The 18532-nt window shown below is 49.5% G+C and overlaps 1 protein-coding gene across 1 annotated transcript; it reads left to right on the forward strand.

The window, feature by feature from the left end:
* The first annotated feature begins 1738 nt into the window (after positions 1-1738).
* Positions 1739-14333, forward strand: LOC116827219 (E3 ubiquitin-protein ligase TRIM7-like). The gene is made up of 7 exons (XM_075071595.1): positions 1739-2188; positions 3348-3443; positions 6618-6848; positions 9160-9182; positions 10945-11060; positions 11569-11643; positions 12491-14333. The coding sequence occupies exons 1-7, from the start codon at positions 1781-1783 to the stop codon at positions 13372-13374; spliced, it is 1833 nt and encodes a 610-aa protein (XP_074927696.1). The 5' UTR covers positions 1739-1780; the 3' UTR covers positions 13375-14333.
* Positions 14334-18532: the final 4199 nt, after the last annotated feature.

Genomic DNA, 18532 nt, shown 5'->3' on the forward strand with positions numbered 1-18532 from the left:
CTCAGCACTGCACTATTCCAAGCCACTCCTTCCCAACCCTCAGTAGTAGGGTTGACAACTTTGTAATATATAAAAACCGGTCACACTAGCAGAAGTATCGGAACCTTCCCTGCTTCATCCCTTCCCTCAAGGCATCGCCCCTGCCCCGCTCCTTCCCCCTGAGGCCACAGCACCTGTTCACTCCTCTTTCCCCTTCCCCTCCTTGCACACTGCTCTTCCCCTCTCCCACCTCCCTGATTCACCTGCAGCCGCCTGATGCAGGAGGCAGCTTTGGCTGAGTAGGGGCTGGTGTGGGTGATGACTCAGTGCCTCCCCTGCCTGCAGTAATTGGACTTCAGGTGTCTAGTTAGTAGATCTGACCGGACACAGTCAGGTCCCCTTTTTGGCTGGACTTTCCGGTCGAAAACCAGACACCTGGTCACCCTACCTCGCAGTGCATTTTGGGAAAATATTTTGGTCCTTTATGGTTATGTGCCTAGAAGTGGAGTTGCACATGGAGAATTTTGCAGCAGGCCATTTCTGGCTGCACTCTGTAGGGGAGTCACGGATTCTCCCCCACCATTTTCTCCCCCGTCCCCCTGCGTGAATGAAGAAGATTGCAAAATCCTGACATTAATGCCGCTGTGATTTCAGCGAAGGGTGTCGTGTCCCAGGGATGAAACACGCTCAAGGGCCTTTCGCTGATGTCATTCCAAGAGGAGGAGGCGGGGGTAGGCTCTCATGAGGAGATAGGGCAAAGAGTGGAAAGAAGATACAAAATGCAGAGCTTGATCCTTATGCCACTCCTTTCTGGTTGGGCTGTTTTTCCAGTGAGAGGCTACCAGCAACCAAGCAGCTCCTAGTGGATGAGAGATCCATTCCTCAATTCCTTGGGTGTGACCACTTCCATGAGGAAGTCCCAGGAGCTGGAGGGAGGGGGTGCAGAAGTCTGATGGGGGCGGAGAGAACTCTCCATTTCAGTGGGGTTTACTGGCAACCCTATCACCAGTTCAGCTTCAAACGTATTTCTCCCATTACAGTAAGATGCAGTGGCTGGAACGCCGTATCCCCTTCCAGATCCTGGAGTTAGCATCTGCAGCCAGAACCTGCTTCTTCACAGCAACTGCATTTCCTCTTCCAGGTGCAGTTTCACCAGCCCCCCCTAGATAAGTGGCTCTCAACCCTTCCATACTCCTGCACCCTTTTGAAGAGTCTGATTTGTCCTGCATACCCCCAAGCATACGAGGTAAAAACGTACAAAATCAGACATAAAAACACAAAAGTGTTACAGCCACACTATTACTGAAAAAGTGCCAACTTTCTCATTTTTAATATATAATTATAAACTAAATCAATTGGAATATAAAATATTATACTTACATTGCTGTGTATAGTCTATAGAGCAGTATAAAGAAGTCACTGTATGAAATTTTAGTTTGCACTGGCTTTGCAAGTGCTTTTCCTGTAGCCTATTGTAAAAGGAGGCAAATATCTAGAGGAGTTGATGTACCCCTTGGAAGACCTCTGAGTACCCCCAGGGGTACACATACCCTTGATTGAGAACCACTGGGCTAAAGTACCAGAGAGATGTATTCTCCTCTCTGGGACTGAACGGGGCTGTCCACCAGCACAATCACACAGCTCCCAGCACAGCCAGGCTCACCAGAGCAGAGCCCCCAGGCGCTGGGAGTCTCAGATGCAGCTCAGCCAATGAGAGGGACCCAGGAAATAAAACCTGCAGCTGGGCTGTACCAGAGAAGTGAAACTAACCTGGTCCCACGCATCTGCAGTGCAGGGAGCGATGGCTGCCGTGCAAAAACTCCAGGATGAAGCCACGTGTTCCATCTGCCTGGAGTATTTCACAGACCCGGTGTCTATCCACTGCGGGCACAACTTCTGCCGGGCCTGCATCAGCCAGTGCTGGGGGGAGTCGGAGCCAAACTTCTCCTGCCCCCAGTGCAGAGAAACCGCCCGGCAGAGAAACTTCAGGCCCAACAGGGAGCTGGCGAACATGGTGGAGCTAGTGAAACAGCTGAAGTTGCCTCCAACAACAGAGCCAGAGGCAGAGCGAGTGTGTGAGAAACACAGGGAGCCTCTGAAACTCTTCTGTGAGGAGGATCAAAGCCCCATCTGCGTGGTGTGTGACAGATCCAAGGCTCACCGAGACCACCCTGTGATTCCCATCGAGGAGGCTGCCCAGGAGTACAAGGTAGGAAAACACCATCAAGGATCTGAAACCCAGATGGCCGGAATTGACCTTAGAATTACTAATCTGTGTTCTTTACTGTAAAGGATTTTTGGTGTACGGGGTCTGTTAGGGTGACCAGATGGCAAAGTGTGAAAAAGCAGGGTGGGGGGTAATAGAGTCCTATGTAAGACAAAGCCCCTAATATCAGGACAGTCCCTATAAAATGGAGACATCTGGTCACCCTAGGGTGTGTGAATTAGACCTAAATCATGCTGCCTTTTGCCTGTTAACAGCTCGCTTTCTAACCAGGTTCTATACGAGCAGGACAGATTAAAACATTTATTAAAGCTAATTTTAACAAATTTCATAGTACACAGGTTAAGAAAAGCGTGTCTGTACATCTGGGTTTAGTGCTTAGATTATCCACAAATACAGAGTTTGTTTTAAAAGTCATACGATACATATAGCACATAATCCAGCAGTAACCCAAATTTAGGTGAATAAATTTAACAACACAGTTTAGCATGCAAGTATTTGGGTGCATCACTCATGAAAAGATATACAGAGAATGGGTTGTGGAAAGCAAATATATCAATGAGTGAAGATCGTCCCTCAAGAATTGAGAATTTGGGGTAGGTTGTCCATTGGAAAATAGAACCATCAGGGAAATATTTCAGTCACACCCAAGGAAAAGAAGAATGAATCGCTCATTTGCGAGTAGCTGCTCAGCTGCTGGTAGCTTCTCACTGGAAAAAGAAAAACAGCCCAACCAGAGAGGAATTTATTCTGCCTCTGTCTGTGCCAGTCATTTCAGGGTCCAAAGAGTAATAACCCAATTCTTCCTTCCAAAACATCCTGGCCAATCATAAACCAGCACAGCGGACTATTCAGAGCTTCTGGGTTACATGGATTATCCAGACCAGGTTTATAATATTGCTAACCAATAAAGCAATCCAGTAAATTGTAAGATGCAAATCTGCTTACGTTCAGGAGCTCCAGGAAGTGAGTTTTCCTACAAACAGCACCAGCAACTCCTATAAAGTTGAATACACTGTGTAAATTCTTTCTAAAGTCTGAATCGGATCCATAGGTTTTGTTTATTTAAATTATTTTCTGTGAAGAAGACACCCAGGATGCCCCTCCCAGCAGAACAGATCACATACCGTGTTTCTTTGCTCAGGAACAAATCTGGACACAACTGCAGACCCTGAAGGAAGAGAAAGAAAAACTCCTCAAATACAGACAGGCCGAGGAGGGGAAAAGCCAGGAATACCTGGTAGGTGCCTGTTATGAATCTGTAGATAGGAGGTGGTGGTATGCTGTGTGGTGTGGTGTAGTGGGGTGGGGTGGAAGGGCGGAATAACACAACTACTGCTTACTGATTAGGGTTGTCTCTGAAGCCTCCCCCTCCATTTTTCCCTCTCTTCAGGGTCCTTTAAGAACTCACACAGGCTTTCTCTGGTAAATGGTACCCCTAGTTTCATACCAGAACCAGTTTACAACAAGCCAGAGTCCCAAACTAAAGTCCATTAGAACAACACAAAGAAAAAGTCCATACTTAGCTTTAGAGAGAGAGAGAGAAAGTGGATGAGGTAATATCTTTTATTGGACCAACTTCTGTTGGTGCAACATAACAAGCTTTTGAGAATCTGGTCCACTAAAAAATGTCACCTCACCTACCATGTCTGTCTAATAACCTGATCAGCTATGGAAGATATTTAGCTCGGGCACTTTCTCTCACCCTCCCTGGGCTCTTCTTCCATTCTGGTCTGATCTCCCAAACGTTTCCCCTCACTGGAGCTCTGACACCCACTCCCAAACACAGTCAGCGTTTCCCAGCGCCCTGAGCCTCCTGCTCACTGGGCTTTACTCTCCTAGCTTCCTGAGGTCATGGTCCTGCCAGAGCCTTCCTCTGCAGCTATGTCTACACTGCCGCCTAGGGTCAGCAAAACTTCTGTCGCTCTGGGGGGTGACTATTTCACCCCCCTGAGAGACATCAGTTATACTGACATGTTCACAGCGCTTCTCCCGCCGACATAGCTTATGCTGCTCGTGGGGCTGCTTTTCTTATGCCGACAGGAGAGCATAGAGCGCTGTTCATGTAGACGTGGCCTTCATCTTTGCACTAGCCATTCCCTGAGCACAGCCACCTCTATCTGCTTTGTTGGCAATTGCCTGATTCCCCTCAGGTGGGGCTTCTTCCCAAATCTGGATTGGCTTAGCCCAGTGGTCCCCAAACTTTTGAAGGTCATGCCCCCCCTTATCCCTGTCCACACCTGCCCCTGCCCAGAGTGGGGCCGTGGCTCTGGGTGGTGGGGGAGAGAAGACGGGTAAGGGGGCGGAAGCTGGGGCCACAGCTGGGGCTGAAGCCGCGGCCAGGGCGTAGGGATGTGGCCGGAAACAGAACTGCACTGAAGCTGGGGGCCAGGTGTGGGGCAGGGAACTGGGGCCACGGCTGCAGGTGGGACTGGAGCATAGCTGGGGGCAGGGAAGGGCTGAGTGGCACTCTCTCCCTGCCCCCCACAGGGACTAGCCTGCGCCATGCCGTGCCCCCTGAAGGGTCCTCCCTGCCCCCCACCGGCCCCAGGGAGTGTCCCACAGGTTGGAGACCTCTGGCTTAGCCCCACACTCTTCAGCTCATGCAGCAAGTGGCCCTGTTCCGGGGTGTTTCTTGGATTTGCTCTGTTCCTCTCTTTCTCTTTGCATGCATGTTTGCAGCCGTATATGTGTCACAGTTGCCCACTTTCAAGTGGTAAATAAGCACCCCGACTTTCACAGTAAGCCAAAAATCAAGCTAATCCCATTTCAAAACAAGGTCAAAACAAGCCAATCCCTAAGAACCCAAACCCTCTGTGTGACTAGATCCCCCCCCCGGCCTGCAGTCTGGGACTGTGGTGGGCCTGCTGTGCACCCCTGACTCCCTCCTCCCCTTGCCTCGGCTTGCCGGGAGTTGATCCAAAAAACAGAAGCAACAAGCTACAAGCCAAAAACTAGCCAACACGCAACTTACAAGCCAATTAAGCCAAAAACAAGCCCAATGTCTGCATTTTTTCCTGCGGGTTTGGCATGTTTCGTGCGTGTGTCTCCTTCATCTCTGCATGAGCATCGTGATTCTCCTGAGTTGTTTGTTTTGATCTATACTGATTTGCACCCCTTCCTTCGGCTTCTGTCCCAGTAAGCCACTGCCCTTGTAGCTCTGAAATCTGCTCTTGGAAGAATCTGGATTGTTGGAGGCCATTAATCAGATGATACATGAAAAGGCAGCAGAAAGGCAAATTAAGGCCACACAACATTAAGAGACATTATGACCAAAGCGGGAAGCTTTAGGGGAAAACGCTGATCTAGTGGCGTGGGGGAAGTTTCTGTCAAAAGGCAGTGAAATTCTCCTGAATGCGCACACCTGGCCATGGAGGTCAGTCGAAATATGTTCATTTTAGGGCTGTCAATTAATTGCACTTAACTCAAACGATTAATTTGTTTTGAGTTACCTTGATTAAAAAAATTAATCACGATTAATCGCAGCTTTAATCGTCCTGTTAAACAATAATACCAGTTTAAATGTATTATAAATATTTTTGGATGCTTCCTACATTTTCAAATATATTGATTTCAATTACAATGGAGAATACAAAGTGTACAGGGCTCATTTTATGTTATAATTTTTATTACAAATATTTGCACTGTAAAAAAGATAAATAATATTTCAATTCACCTTCTACAAGTACTGTAGTGCAATCTCTTTATCATGAAGGCGCAACTTACAAATGTAGAATTTTTTTTTACATAACTGCACTCAAATATAAAACAATGTAAAACTTCAGAGCCTACAAGTCCACTTCCTGTTCAGACAATCGCTAAGACAAACAAATTTGTTTATCTTTATGAGCGATAATGCTGCTTGCTTCTTATTTTGTAGTCAGTGTTGCAAGGTGTTTACATGTCAGATATGCTAACCATTCGTATGCCCCTTCGTGCTTCGACTTCCAGATTACACTATATTTTGTTAATCTTTTTTTACAGTGCAAATATGTGTAATAAAAAAAAAATGTCAAGTGAGCCCTGGACACTTTGTATTCTGTGCTGTAATTGAAATCAATATATTTGAAAATATAGAAAAACATTCAAAAATATGTATAATAAATGTAAATTGCTATTCTATTATTGTCTAACAATGTGATTAAAAGTGTGATTCATTTTTTTAATCTCGCAATTAATTTTTTGAATCATTTGACAGCCCTAGTTAATTTACATCTGTGCAAGGTATCCCACCACATGTCCCCTGCCCTTAGGGTGACCAGATGTCCCAATTTTATAGGGACAGTCCTGATTTTTGGGTCTTTTTCTTGTATAGGCTCCTATTACCCCCCACCCCCTGTCCCGATTTTTCACATTTGCTGTCTGGTCACCCTACCTGCCCTACTTTTTCCTTATTTGTGTCTGTCCATTACAGGAGAAGACAGATGTTGAGAGACAGAAAATCATGTCTGAAATTCGGCAATTGCGACAGTTCCTGGAGGAACAAGAGCGACTCCTGCTGGCCCAATTGGGAGGCCTGGACAAGGAGATTGTGAAGATGCAGAATGAAAATGTCACCAAACTCTCAGCGGAGATTTCCCATCTCAGCGAGCTGATCAGTGAGATGGAGGGGAAGTGCCAGCAGCCAACGAGTGAATTCCTGCAGGTGAGACCTCTGATTCTTGCAAGGCATTTGGGAAAGGGGTAAAAGATGAAGCTCATGAGTCATGGAGTGCAAAATTCAAACCTCAGTATAGAACTCATAGTGTGTATTTTTAAAACAAATTCTCTATGTTGCTATTAATGAATTTTCCTCCTCCTGTGAGTAGAGGACTGAGACCCAGAGAGATTAAGGGTACGTCTCTGCTGCCAGGAAGGGTGTGACTGCAGCTCATGTAGACATGCCTGAGCCAGCTTTGATCTAGCTAGCTCCAATAACAATCACCGTGAAGCCAGAGTAGTCCAGGTGGCACCATGGCCTCGCTGCTCAAGTACATACCAAGGGTCCCGGCTGGGGTGTATAATCCGTGCTGCTGCAGCAGCTTCACTGCTATTTTGGTTGGAGCTAGCTCGATCGAACCTAGCTCAAGTACATCTCCACATGCTGCGGTCACACCTCGGATTGCAGTGTAGCCGTCCTTGAAGTGAGTGCAACTGTGTCTGTGTCCAAGAGCTGAATGGAGATTTCCTGCACCTCAGTCAAGTGCTTTGCCACAAGGCCAAACGTCTTCTCCTCCAGACATCATTGCCCTCTGCTGGCTGGGTAAAGAACCCAGGAGAAGGGCTTAGAAGGCAGATCTGCTAACCACTGCAACACCAGCTCAGCAGCATTGAGATGGTGTGTAGCCAGATACCCAGTCCTGTGTGGCTACTTCATTCAAACACAGATCTGGGCTGAGGATGATAATTATTAATTACTGTTACATTTATTTGTGTTCCAAAGTGATTGTGACAGGGGAGTACAGTTAACTAAGCAGTTAGGTACAGAGGATATCCCTGAGATTACACTGTTAAATAGAAAGTAGGACTGGAGGGGACCTCGAGAGGGCATGTAGTCCTGTCCCCTGCATGGAGGCAGGGCCATGTATTATCTAGGCCATCCCTGAGAGGTGTTTGTCTAAACTGGCCTTAAAAACCTCCAGTGATGGAGATTCCACAACCTCCCTACGTAATTTGTTCCAGAGCTTAACCACCCTGCCAGTTAGGAAGTTTTTCCTAATGTCCAACCTAAACCTCCCTTGCTGCAGTTTAAGCCCATTGCTTCCTGTCCTGTCCTGGGTGGTTAAGAAAAATGTATCACCCTTCTCTTCATAACAACCTTTTACATACTTGAAGACGGTTATCATGTCCCCCCCTCAGTCTTCTCTTCTACAGACTAAACAAAGCCATTTTTTTTCAATCTTCCCTCATAGGCCATGTTTTCTAGATCTTTAATCATTTTTGTTGCTCTTCTCTGGACTTTCTCCAGTTTGTCTCCTCTTTTCTGAAGTGTGTTGTCCAGAACTGGACACAGTACTCCAGTTGGGACTTAATCAGTGTGGAGTAGAGCAGAAGAATTACTTCTCATGTCTTGCTTACAACACTCCAGCTATTAGATCCCAGAATGATGTTTGCTTTTTTTGCAGCAGCATTACACTGTTGAGTCATATTTAGGTTGTGGTCCACTGTGACCACCAGATCCCCTTCCGCAGTGCTCCTTCCTGGGCAGTCATTTCCCATTTTGTATGTGTGCAACTGATTGTTCCTTCGTAAATGGAGTACTTTGTATTTGTCCTTATTGAATTTCATCCTATTTAATTCAGACCGTTTCTCCAGTTTGTCCAGATCATTTTGAATTCTAATCCCGTCCTCCAAAGTGCTTGCAACCCCTCCCAGCTTAGTATCATTCACAAACTTTATAAGTGTACTCTCTATGCCATTGTCCAAATAATTTATGAAGATATTGAATAGGACTGGATCCAGGAGAGATCCCCACTTGATATGCCCTTCCAGCTCAAGTATGAACCATTGATAACTCCTCTCTGAGTATGGTTTTTCAGACAGTTATGGACGAATCTTAGAGTAGGTTTGTCTAGGTCAGGGTCCCCAACGCAGTGCCGCAGAGGTATCTAAATGTGCCTGTGTCCTGCCTGGCGGTCAAGCATCTGCTGAAATGCCGCCGAATTTCTGTTGCATTTCAGCGGTGACACCTCTCGATGACACCACTTGCCGCTGACAAGCTATATCATTGAGAGGCGTCACCGCCCAAATGCCGCAGAAATTCGGCGGCATTTCAGTGGATGCTCGACTGCCACCACGGTCCTTCGTCTGGCACCCGCCAGATGAAAAGGTTGGGGACCACTGGGATAGGCTCTGTTGCTCTAGTTTACTTATGAGATAAATAAAAAAAGTAATGGGCACCAAGATAATGTATTAGCTCTGATTCATGTCACTGTGACACTGAGCTCCTTTTTTCTCTCTCTCTCTCCCCCTTCTAGGATATCAGAAGCATCTTGAGCAGGTACGTGGCTCCTCACTCCCTCTGATCTCTCGCTATGCTTGGAAAGGGCTTGCACTCGCATCTTCCCAGCCACTAACCTTCCCTGCTTAAAAATGTGATGGGTAGAGTTGATTGGGAGGCAGGAAATGGATCATTTGATGGTTTCCTGTTCTGTTCATTCCCTCTGAAGCACCTGGCATTGGCCCTGTTGGAAGACTGGACTAGGCTAGGCTAGGACACTGAGCTAGATGGACCTTTGGTCTGACTCTATATGACTGTTCCTATGATTAAAAAAAAAGGGGGGGGGAATACAAACATGGAAAAGTTATTTTCATTCCACAAGTTTCAAAAAACAGCGTTTCATTTTCTTTAATTCACCCAAATTGTCATTTATTTACTTAGGTTTCAAGAGAGTTATTTTGCTTTTTTTCCAGTTGGAGAAAAAAGTTGCAAACAAAAGATTGATGAAACTGTTTTCAAAAGTACCCAAGTGACTTGGGAGCCTGTATAGCACCAGACTTAGACTCCTGGGGCCTGAAACCTCAAAGGGATTTAGGGCCCTAACTCCCATTGATTTCAGTGGAAGATAGGCACCTAGATATGTTTGACAGTCTGAGCCTAATCCCTTCCCCGCCTCAGTTGGAGGGAGTACTTGAACTGAGGGTTTCCAATATCCCAGGTTTACTACTGTAATCACTGGGCTAGAAGTTCTGAAGGCGTCTCTTGTCCCCACAGCCATTTTGTGTAAGTTCTCCAATAGGCATGGGTGTTGCGTATAAGAGGCCAGGGAAGGCTGAGCCTCCCAAAAAGGCCGGCCATGCAGGGGGGAAATGGCACGGATGTAGCATGGGTCACCCATCCGGAGGCGCGCTGGCCAGCCACTGCCTTTGGAGAACCAGAAGCAAAGCTCCATAGAAGTGTGAAGGGGTCCCCCATTGGTGCCTGGACCGTGGCCCTGCCTGCGCTCCACCCCATCCCCACTTGGCCTCTTCCGCCGTGGCCCTGCCCTTGCTCTGCCTCTTACCGCCTCTGCTGTGTCTCTCTTCCTCGGAGGCCTCTCCCCGCCCACCGCTTGCTCCTCTCTTCCCCTGTCCCCCCAACCCTGGATCACTCGCCTAAGGCAGGAAAAAGTGATGGGGCCATGGCAGAGCCAGGGTGGGGCCTTGTTCCGAAGAAGCCAAATAGGAGTGGGGACTCAGGGGCATGGTCTCAAGGGTGGGGCCATGGTCCAGCCATCAATGGCCCCTGCCCCACTTCTAGGCAGCTTCTGGCAGTCACATGTGAGCCTCCCCAAATGGAAAACTCACGTGCCACCTATGCCAATAGGGACCCGATCCAGCAGAGGTGATGTCTGAGCAAAGTTACCAAATCGGGCCTCATAAGGTTCTTAGGCAGAGGAATGCATCTCTTCCCCCCCAGTTAGTGGATTGCTCTGGGGCTTGGACATCTGAGCACCTGGTGAGAAGCAAGAACATAGGCTCCTTCAAAAATGGCAGTGCTGAGCAAATTTAGGTGCCTGTAGGGTTTGGCAGCAGCTGGGGCAGGTGGATTGTGGCACCTAAAATCGGGACGTGGACACCAAAATCTGGGATTTTGTTGCTCAAGTAACTTTGTGGATCTAGGCCTACTTGCCCTGAGTAGAGCAAGTTATCCAGCAGGCTGCTCGACTCCACAGCTTTCACTTCCAAGATCATCAGAACATAACGGATGTGAAGGAGTCATGCCTAAAAGAAATAATTACACTGCAAACTGTGATTCCATAGCAAAGCCTGTTTCTTTCTAGGTGTGAGAAAGGGAAGGCCCAGGCAGTGGGAGAGAGTCTTTCCAAGCTGGAAAAAAGAATTGGTGATTTCTCCGAGAGAAGGATTGTTCTGGAGATGATTCTGAGGGAATTCAAAGGTATCGTAGAATATCAGGGGTGGAAGGGACCTCAGGAGGTCATCTAGTTCAACCCCCTGCTCAAAGCAGGACCAATCCCCAGATAGACTTTTGCCCCAGATCCCTAAGTGCCCCCCTCAAGGATTGAGCTCACAACCCTGGGTTTAGTAGGTTAATGCTCAAGCCACTGAGCTATCTCTCCCTCCAAGAAGGACAAATCAAAATGTCACCATGGGAGGATGTGGGTTCTGGATAAAGAGTGTTGATGTCAAGCCCAACTCAATAAGAGTAAAAGAATAGGTTATACATTCTTGGGAAGGGCCAAGGGAAGAGAAAATACAATAGAGAGCCAACAACAATAAGAGTGAAATTTATTATTCACGCTCTCTTCCTTTGTTTCTCTCTCTGGGTATCTGAGCTTCCTTCCCCTGTGTTTGTGTCACAGAAATAAAGCACATCAGTTGTAGGAAACCTTGGCATAATTGTGAGCATATGAAAACACATCTCTTCTCCCCCGTCTTCTCTCTAGACACGCTGGTATTTAAGCTGGAGGTGGAAGGGAGTCAATTTTTGGCAAAGGAGATGGAAAACGTAGGTGAAAAGGGTAAGTTTTCCCAGGGATATTGTAATAATGAGAAGAACCAAAGAGGAGACAGGTTTGCGGATCCGGATTCACTTGCAGAAGAAAAATCTGAGATCAAACAGAGCCAGCTTCCTACCTCATGGCAGTTTCCCACCTCTGGAGATTTGTAGGAAAGGGGCTGGGTGGAGAGGCCATTACTGCTCTAAACAGTAGATGTGATTTACAGATGGGCTGGGATTCAGTGGTGGGATGTCTCTGCTCTCTTTTGGGAGGGGGCAGGGACTGGCCAGCCTGATCAGCCCCCAGTGTCTCCTTGGGGCATGATTCCCACCATTCTCTCTCCTCCAGTCCCATTGCTTTCCTGTCTTTTCCTCCTGGACTCGGATGCCGTATTCCCACACTTCCCGCCCTTCCACGGGGTAGGTGCTCTTCTACAGGGTTCCCACTGTCTTCCTTCCCCATAGGTGGTGGGTCTCTCCATCCACCCACTGTCACTTCCATTTCCCCATGCTGCCCCTCCTCTCCCCTTCCCTCTGGGCTAGCCAGAGGGTTTCTCCAGTGGACAGCTGAAAACTCTCCTTCTTTCACTCAACTTTGCCCCCACTCCAGTCCTAGTTGTGAGAGTGTAGCAGCCCCAGTAGGAGCAGAAGCAGAGTCAGTTCTTACAGCACCTCCGCATGGCAGAAGAGAGCTGCCGTGAAATGGCTGCTCAGCCCCCAGCAGGAGCAGTTCCTTGGGACCTGAGAGAGGCAGGAAATCAGGGAGGGTCCCAGCCAGGACAGGGCTACTGGAGAGTGTGAGAAATGGTCCCAGCCTCCCCCAGGGCTGAGCTCTGCCCCTAACGCTCTGATTTTCTCTCTCCCCCAAGTGAACGTGACTCTGGATCCAGACACGGCTCATCCCAAACTCGTCCTGTCTGAGGACTGGAAACATTTGAAATATGGAGACGCCTGGCAGGATCTGCCCCACAATCCCAAGAGATTTGATTCTTCTCTCTGTGTGCTGGGCTGTGAGGGATTCACCTCGGGGAGATGTTACTGGGATCTGGAGGTGGGCGAAGGGGGAGGCTGGGCCGTGGGGGTAGCCAAAGAGTCAGTGAAGAGGAAGGGACCGGTCAAATATAACCCTGAGGGAGGGATCTGCGCTGTAGCTCTGTGCAGAGGTGAGTACCGAGCACTCACCTCGCCTGAAGAAATCCCCCTGTCTCTGAGGTGGGTCCCCCAGAGGATCCGGGTTTCTCTGGACTATGAAAAGGGGCAAGTGACATTTTTCGATGCTGATCGCAAGTCCCTCATCTTTCGCTACCTGATGGCCTCTTTCACTGAGGAGAGAGTCTTCCCTTTCTTCTGGGTGGTGGGAAAGATGTCCTGGCTCAGACTGGCTCCTTCAGAAATGAGGTTTCAAAGCCACATCTCCAACCGTCATTTTCCCCAAAAAGGTCACAATCACGTCCGCGTTGCACCCCCAGAGATTCTCCACGGTCCAGAAAGAATGAGCAGCACTGAACCAAACCTAGCTGCTGCCTCAGCAGAGCATGCAACCCCCACCTCCGGCAACTCTTGGCCCAGTACCTTCCAACAAAGGAAACCAAAACCAAGCACTTGTCACCCACGCAGGCGGGTCCACCGCAATCCAGCCCGTGCCACCTACCCTGTAAGGGGAACAGAGCACCATTCAGCCCAGGCAGCCACCCGCCAGCCCAGAAACAGGGATAATTTTTATTCCTGGCTCGACCTCCTGAAAAGATATTAATAGTTTCCAGCTGCCCTGCACCTCACTGCCCTTGTGCCCTGAGGTAATGAATGATCTTGAGTCCTCAACCGCTCTGCTCCTCTTTGCCTGCTAGAAGCTGTCTCCCAGTGAGAGCCCAGAATGAGCCACTTTCTCTCCCTGGAGAGAAGCTGGGAGCTGCAGTGGGATCTAGGCCCATGTGGGCCCTGGCAGCTGGGAGTGGCCAGCCAGGGAGGAGCTGGAATTCTGTTCCTCGCCTTCCAGCTGAAGAACTAGCCTCTCCCCTGCTGCCCTAGGGTCACTCCTTGGGTTATGGGAGTGGTCAACAGCGCTGGGCAGGCTGGGAAGTTGTGTAACTGGAGGGGAGCAGAGAGGGCAGAGCCCCTTGGAGTGGGAGGCTTTGGAGTATCAGTCACTTCGTGAACAGGGCTGAGGTTTCTGTACTGTACGGATTAGTCTGCTTATTTTAGGAGCAAGGGGCCAGGTCATGGCTGTGCAGTGGCTGCTTATTGTGCTAAACATGCTGATTCCTGAGTCCATCCTACTTTGTGTCCACCTGCTTTCTCTCCTTATCTACAAGACTGTGAACTCTTCAGGGCAGGGGATGTCTTGAAATACAGCTCCAGGGGCCCCAGAGCCCAGACTTGTACCGACACGTGCTACCACAGTTCCAATACTACACAATAACATCAGTGAATGACTTGCCACTTGAAGCATTTCTCTTTCTTTACAGCACCGTTTTGTATTTTACAGGATTTCCCGCCCATTAGAAATTAAGAATCCGCAGCTACAAAGAGGGTTTGGTGGACATTAGCGAGGGTTGTTTTAGCAAATTCTCTCTCTCTCTCTTTTTTAAATGATTCACACAATCTGGGCCCAAAGAGTTTTTAGAACAGAGTCTCTAGGGGATGCTAAAGGGCTCTCTTGTCTGAGCCATGTAGCATTAAATACAGAAATAAATTCGGAAGTGATCAGAAAAAGAGTTGCTTCTTCTTTGTTTGCCTTTTTTTTTTTAATTGAAACTTTCTTTACTCTCAAGATGGGAGAACGGTACAGGGAACGGTAGCTGCAGCCAGCCAAACAGTGTCCCCCTTTGTCAGTTTAGAAATGGGAGATGTGGACAAACCCTCTTTAAATGGAAAATGAGGCAAACACCTGTATGCGACTGGTCACCGGGCCCAAGTGATAGAACATGTCATATCTGAATGTCCCCTTCGTTCTTTTGCCCAGGGGCCTAAAGGACATTCATCCACTCACTGCTGCAGCAATGTGCTGGCTATCAAACTTATATACCTTTGTAGTTGTTGCTTACCTACCCAAGCCATATAAAATAATCAACTTAGGAAGTATCCTCCCCTGTTGTGCTCTGTTTAGCCTGCTAGATCCAAATCTTGAAGCCTCGATGGAGCATAGTCAAGGCCCCGTGTATGGGCCTTGGGACAGACATGGTTATTAACAGGGATCCAAACTAGGACCTTCAGCCCCCAAATTACTTGCTCGTACCCCTGGGGATAAAAGAGTTAGACCCAGATCCTCAAAGCTACCTAACTCCCTTTGGTTTCAATGGGAGTTAGGTGTTTAAATACCTTGTGGGTTTTACTCCTTTATGGGTATGTTTGTATCTCCACTACCCAAAATCTGAGCAGATGTAGGGGAGAGGAAGATGTATTGAGATTCTCCCCTCAAATTGCATCAGAGATAGAGAGGAGAGGGGCTGGGGTCACTCCCACAAGATACCTTCATCCTGTACACCTCTCCCTTCTCTGCTGTGACCACAGGACTAGCTGGGAGCTTGCTGCAATCACTCAGGTTGTCTCAGAGCTCCTGCTCCAGCATCCTCAAAAGTCCATCGGTGCCTAAATCACATAGGAGTTAGGCACCTAAATATCTTGGGTCCTGGAGTCTTTCTGTAGACCTCAGCTGGCTGCAGTTCAGATCCCCAGACTGTCCAGGAGTGGGGAAGGTGACTGTCTTGAAGTGAGAAATCGTATTTGAATGGCAGAGATTAGGAGATACGCTTATCGCAGTCTGATTTGGCTCCAGCAGATCTTGCTTCTGATGTTTTTTACTGTCAAGATACTTTGCTTTAACTACATTGATCCAAAGTGCTGGTTGGGCAGAGCTCCCACTTCCGCAGTGGATTCCAAGTTCCCTCATCAGTTGGGGAAGGGACCGTCTATTGTGCAGAGCCAAGGATATGCTCCAGGCTCAAGGAGAAATAACAATGAATCATCACGGCATTTCCCTGTGATGTAGGTTGTATTTTCAACTACGGATTAACAGGACGTTGCCCGATTTATAGATAATAAGGGTTATAGTCTCGCCAGTTCATCTGATCAGAATCTGGCTACACAGAATTTCCAAGGACCCTCTATAATAAACCTATTGTAATAATAAAGAACATACTTCTAACGTAACAAATGGTCAAACTCATAAGAAAAGATATATGGGCAAGCAATCAGAATAGCCCTATAGGCTACAAGCCCGAATGGGATTAATTACATAACTCAGTAAAGCATTACTGAGTGGGAAATGTGCTAGAAATTAAGACACTTTGGTTTATTTTTGAGGGAAATCTCCAAGATTTCCTAGTATTGGGTAGCAGTACCAGGAAATGCTGGTAAAGACTGACAATCCCGGAGGGGGATTTAGTCCTGTAGGGACCAGATCCTCAAAGGTGCCTAAATCCCTTGATCTGGGCCTATGTTCCTAAAGGGAATGCTTAGATCCTGTCTTTCCCGCAAGCTGACTCCACGCCCACCAGCCAGGCCCATTCTATTCTATTCTATTTAATTTGTCTGAATGAATTTCCTGGTAGTGAAAGGCTGTCAGACCCTGGGAATCCTTATTGGTCTATACCACAGAGCCAACACAGGCAGCTCTATACACTCAGCACCTCCTTCAAACTCCAAGCTGGAGTGAGTGAAGGACATGCTGCCGAAGACTTGGAGGTGGAGCGCCGCCCGCCCGGTGAGTACAAGCCCCATGTGTTTTTTACACGCAGTTGTTTTTTTTTTAAAGTTATCCCTGCCGGGGCCCCATCGAAACTGTTCGAATTGGGCCCCGCGCTTCCTAAAGCCGGCCCTGTTGACATACTCTGAGTGCATGGGTGGCGCGTGAACTGCTGGCTGGGGGAGGCTAGCCCCTCCAGCCCCACCCCTTCCACACCCCCCAGAACCCAGAGCCTCCGCACTGCAGCCGTTGGCCCCCACCTCAGGCTGGCTAGTGCCTACAGCCTCCTCAGCCCCAGAGCGCCGGGAGGGAGAGTGCACAGTGCTGTTGCAGTGCTCCGCATCCCCCAACGCTGGGAAGGTGGGCAGCGTGCCCTCCAGCCCCTGGAGCCCAGAGGCACAGTTAAAGCAGGGGTCTGGGGGTAGAGTGTGAGAGGGGTCACGCCTGGCTGTTTGGGGAGACACAGCCTCCCCCAGCCTCCCCTACCCACCGCCCTTGCCCGGGTGCTATAAAGTCGGCATGGTTCCTTGGATCGTCTGTGCCTCCTGTGGGTGTGTGAGTGAGGTGCCAGCGTCCAGCTGCCAGGGAACAGTAGGGGCCGGGGGGAGCCACTTGAGAACGAAGTAGCCAGTTCATGTTACAGTCAATCCTTCCACAGTGCGTTTAAACAGCGGCAACATCCTCTTCAGCGACCCTCTGATCTCTGCTGTCATGAGATGTCCCCATTGCCTTCAGTTACTCACAGGAATAAAGTTAAGCCCCTGTGTGCAAGTGTCTGCAGGATCAGGGCCTTAAAGAACTGCTGGCAAGGGGCAGTAAGGCCCAGAGCCCGAAAGATATTTAGGCACCTAACCCATGGGAGTTAGGTGCCTAAATACTTAGGATAATCTGGGGCCTAGGTGTATCCTTTTCAAGGTAGCAGTAACTGCACTGCTTCCCCCCCCCCCATTATACAATACCAGAGGGGAGCAGGGCAGGAATTGTCTCTCTCAGAGGGGTTGTCCCTGCAATCACACCCCTCCCAGGCCTGCTCCAGATGTGGGACAAATCATGCACCAGCTGATTCTTAGGTGGGAGAGACAAAGCGGAGCAGAATTGGGATTCCCACCTCTGAGATACAATCCCCCTCACCTCCCCAGGGGTATCGAGGATGTTCCTGAACCCATAACACTGGACGGCTGGCAGCATACAATGCGCAGCCTTATGGAGTGCCCAGGGCTGCACCCTTGAAAGAGGGACAATCCCGGGAAAGCCTGGCGAACTGGTAACCCCATTCAGAGCAGCCACAGCCACAGTCCGGCAGCAGGGAGCGAGGACCTGGCAGTGCTTGCCCTCTGCAGCTGCTGCAGCTGGCTCTGCCCCCTCCTGCACATCAGCCACTGGCTCAGCAACTCCTCCATTGTCTCCCCAGTACTGAGATCCAGGGCACTTCTCTTGGGGTCCCTAGCCTCTGTTTGCCAGAAGCTGGGAACGAGCGACAAGCAGGGGACCAGACACCAATTGTGAAAAATCGGGACAGGGGTTTGGGGGGGTAATACGAGCTCATATTTAAAAAAAAGCCCCAAATATCGGTACTGTCCCTATAAAACCAGGACTTCTGGTCACCCTAGCGACAGGGGATGGATCACTTGATGATCACCTGTTCTGTTCATTCCCTCTGGGGCGCCTGGCATTGGCCACTGTTGGCAGACAGGACAGTGGGCTGGATGGACCATTGGTCTGGCCGGTCTCATGAAACTCTGCCCCCTTCAAACACCAGAATGAGATTTGCTTCCCTGGGCATTGGACGTGGCTCCCTGCCAGGCTGGGCTCCAGGCACCAGCCCACCAAGCACGTGCTCCAGGCTGCCCCTCGGGACGGGGGTTTGTTTTTGTTTTGGTTCGGCCCGGCGGCGCTGGGGGGTCGGGGCTTAGGAGGCGGGGCCGGGGAGAACGGGGACTTGGGCGACCCGGCGCGCGGCTGGGGCGGGACTTGGGCGACGCGACGCTTGGGGGACGGGACTTGGGCGGCGCGACTGACACTCGGGGGGGTGCGACTTGGGCGGTGCGGCGCTCGGGGGGGCGGGGACTTTGGGCGACGCGACGCTTGGGGGGTGGGACTTGGGCGACGCGACGCGACACCAGGGGGGCGGGGAGTTGGCGACGCGACGCTGGGGGGTGGGACTTGGGCGACGCGACGCGACACTGGGGGGGCGGGGACTTGAGCGTGCACGCTCACGGAGGGGGCG

Source organism: Chelonoidis abingdonii, chromosome 12 (assembly GCF_003597395.2).
Source record: "Chelonoidis abingdonii isolate Lonesome George chromosome 12, CheloAbing_2.0, whole genome shotgun sequence".
In the NCBI taxonomy this organism is placed as follows: Eukaryota; Metazoa; Chordata; order Testudines; family Testudinidae; genus Chelonoidis; species Chelonoidis abingdonii.

Bases quoted from the DNA above. Each gene is read 5' to 3' on its own strand.
- LOC116827219 (XM_075071595.1), top strand. From the start codon at position 1,781: ATGGCTGCCGTGCAAAAACTCCAGGATGAAGCCACGTGTTCCATCTGC. The intron at 6,849-9,159 runs GTGAGACCTCTG...TCCCCCTTCTAG, and splicing joins CAACGAGTGAATTCCTGCAG to GATATCAGAAGCATCTTGAG. The intron at 11,644-12,490 runs GTAAGTTTTCCC...CTCTCCCCCAAG, and splicing joins GGAAAACGTAGGTGAAAAGG to TGAACGTGACTCTGGATCCA.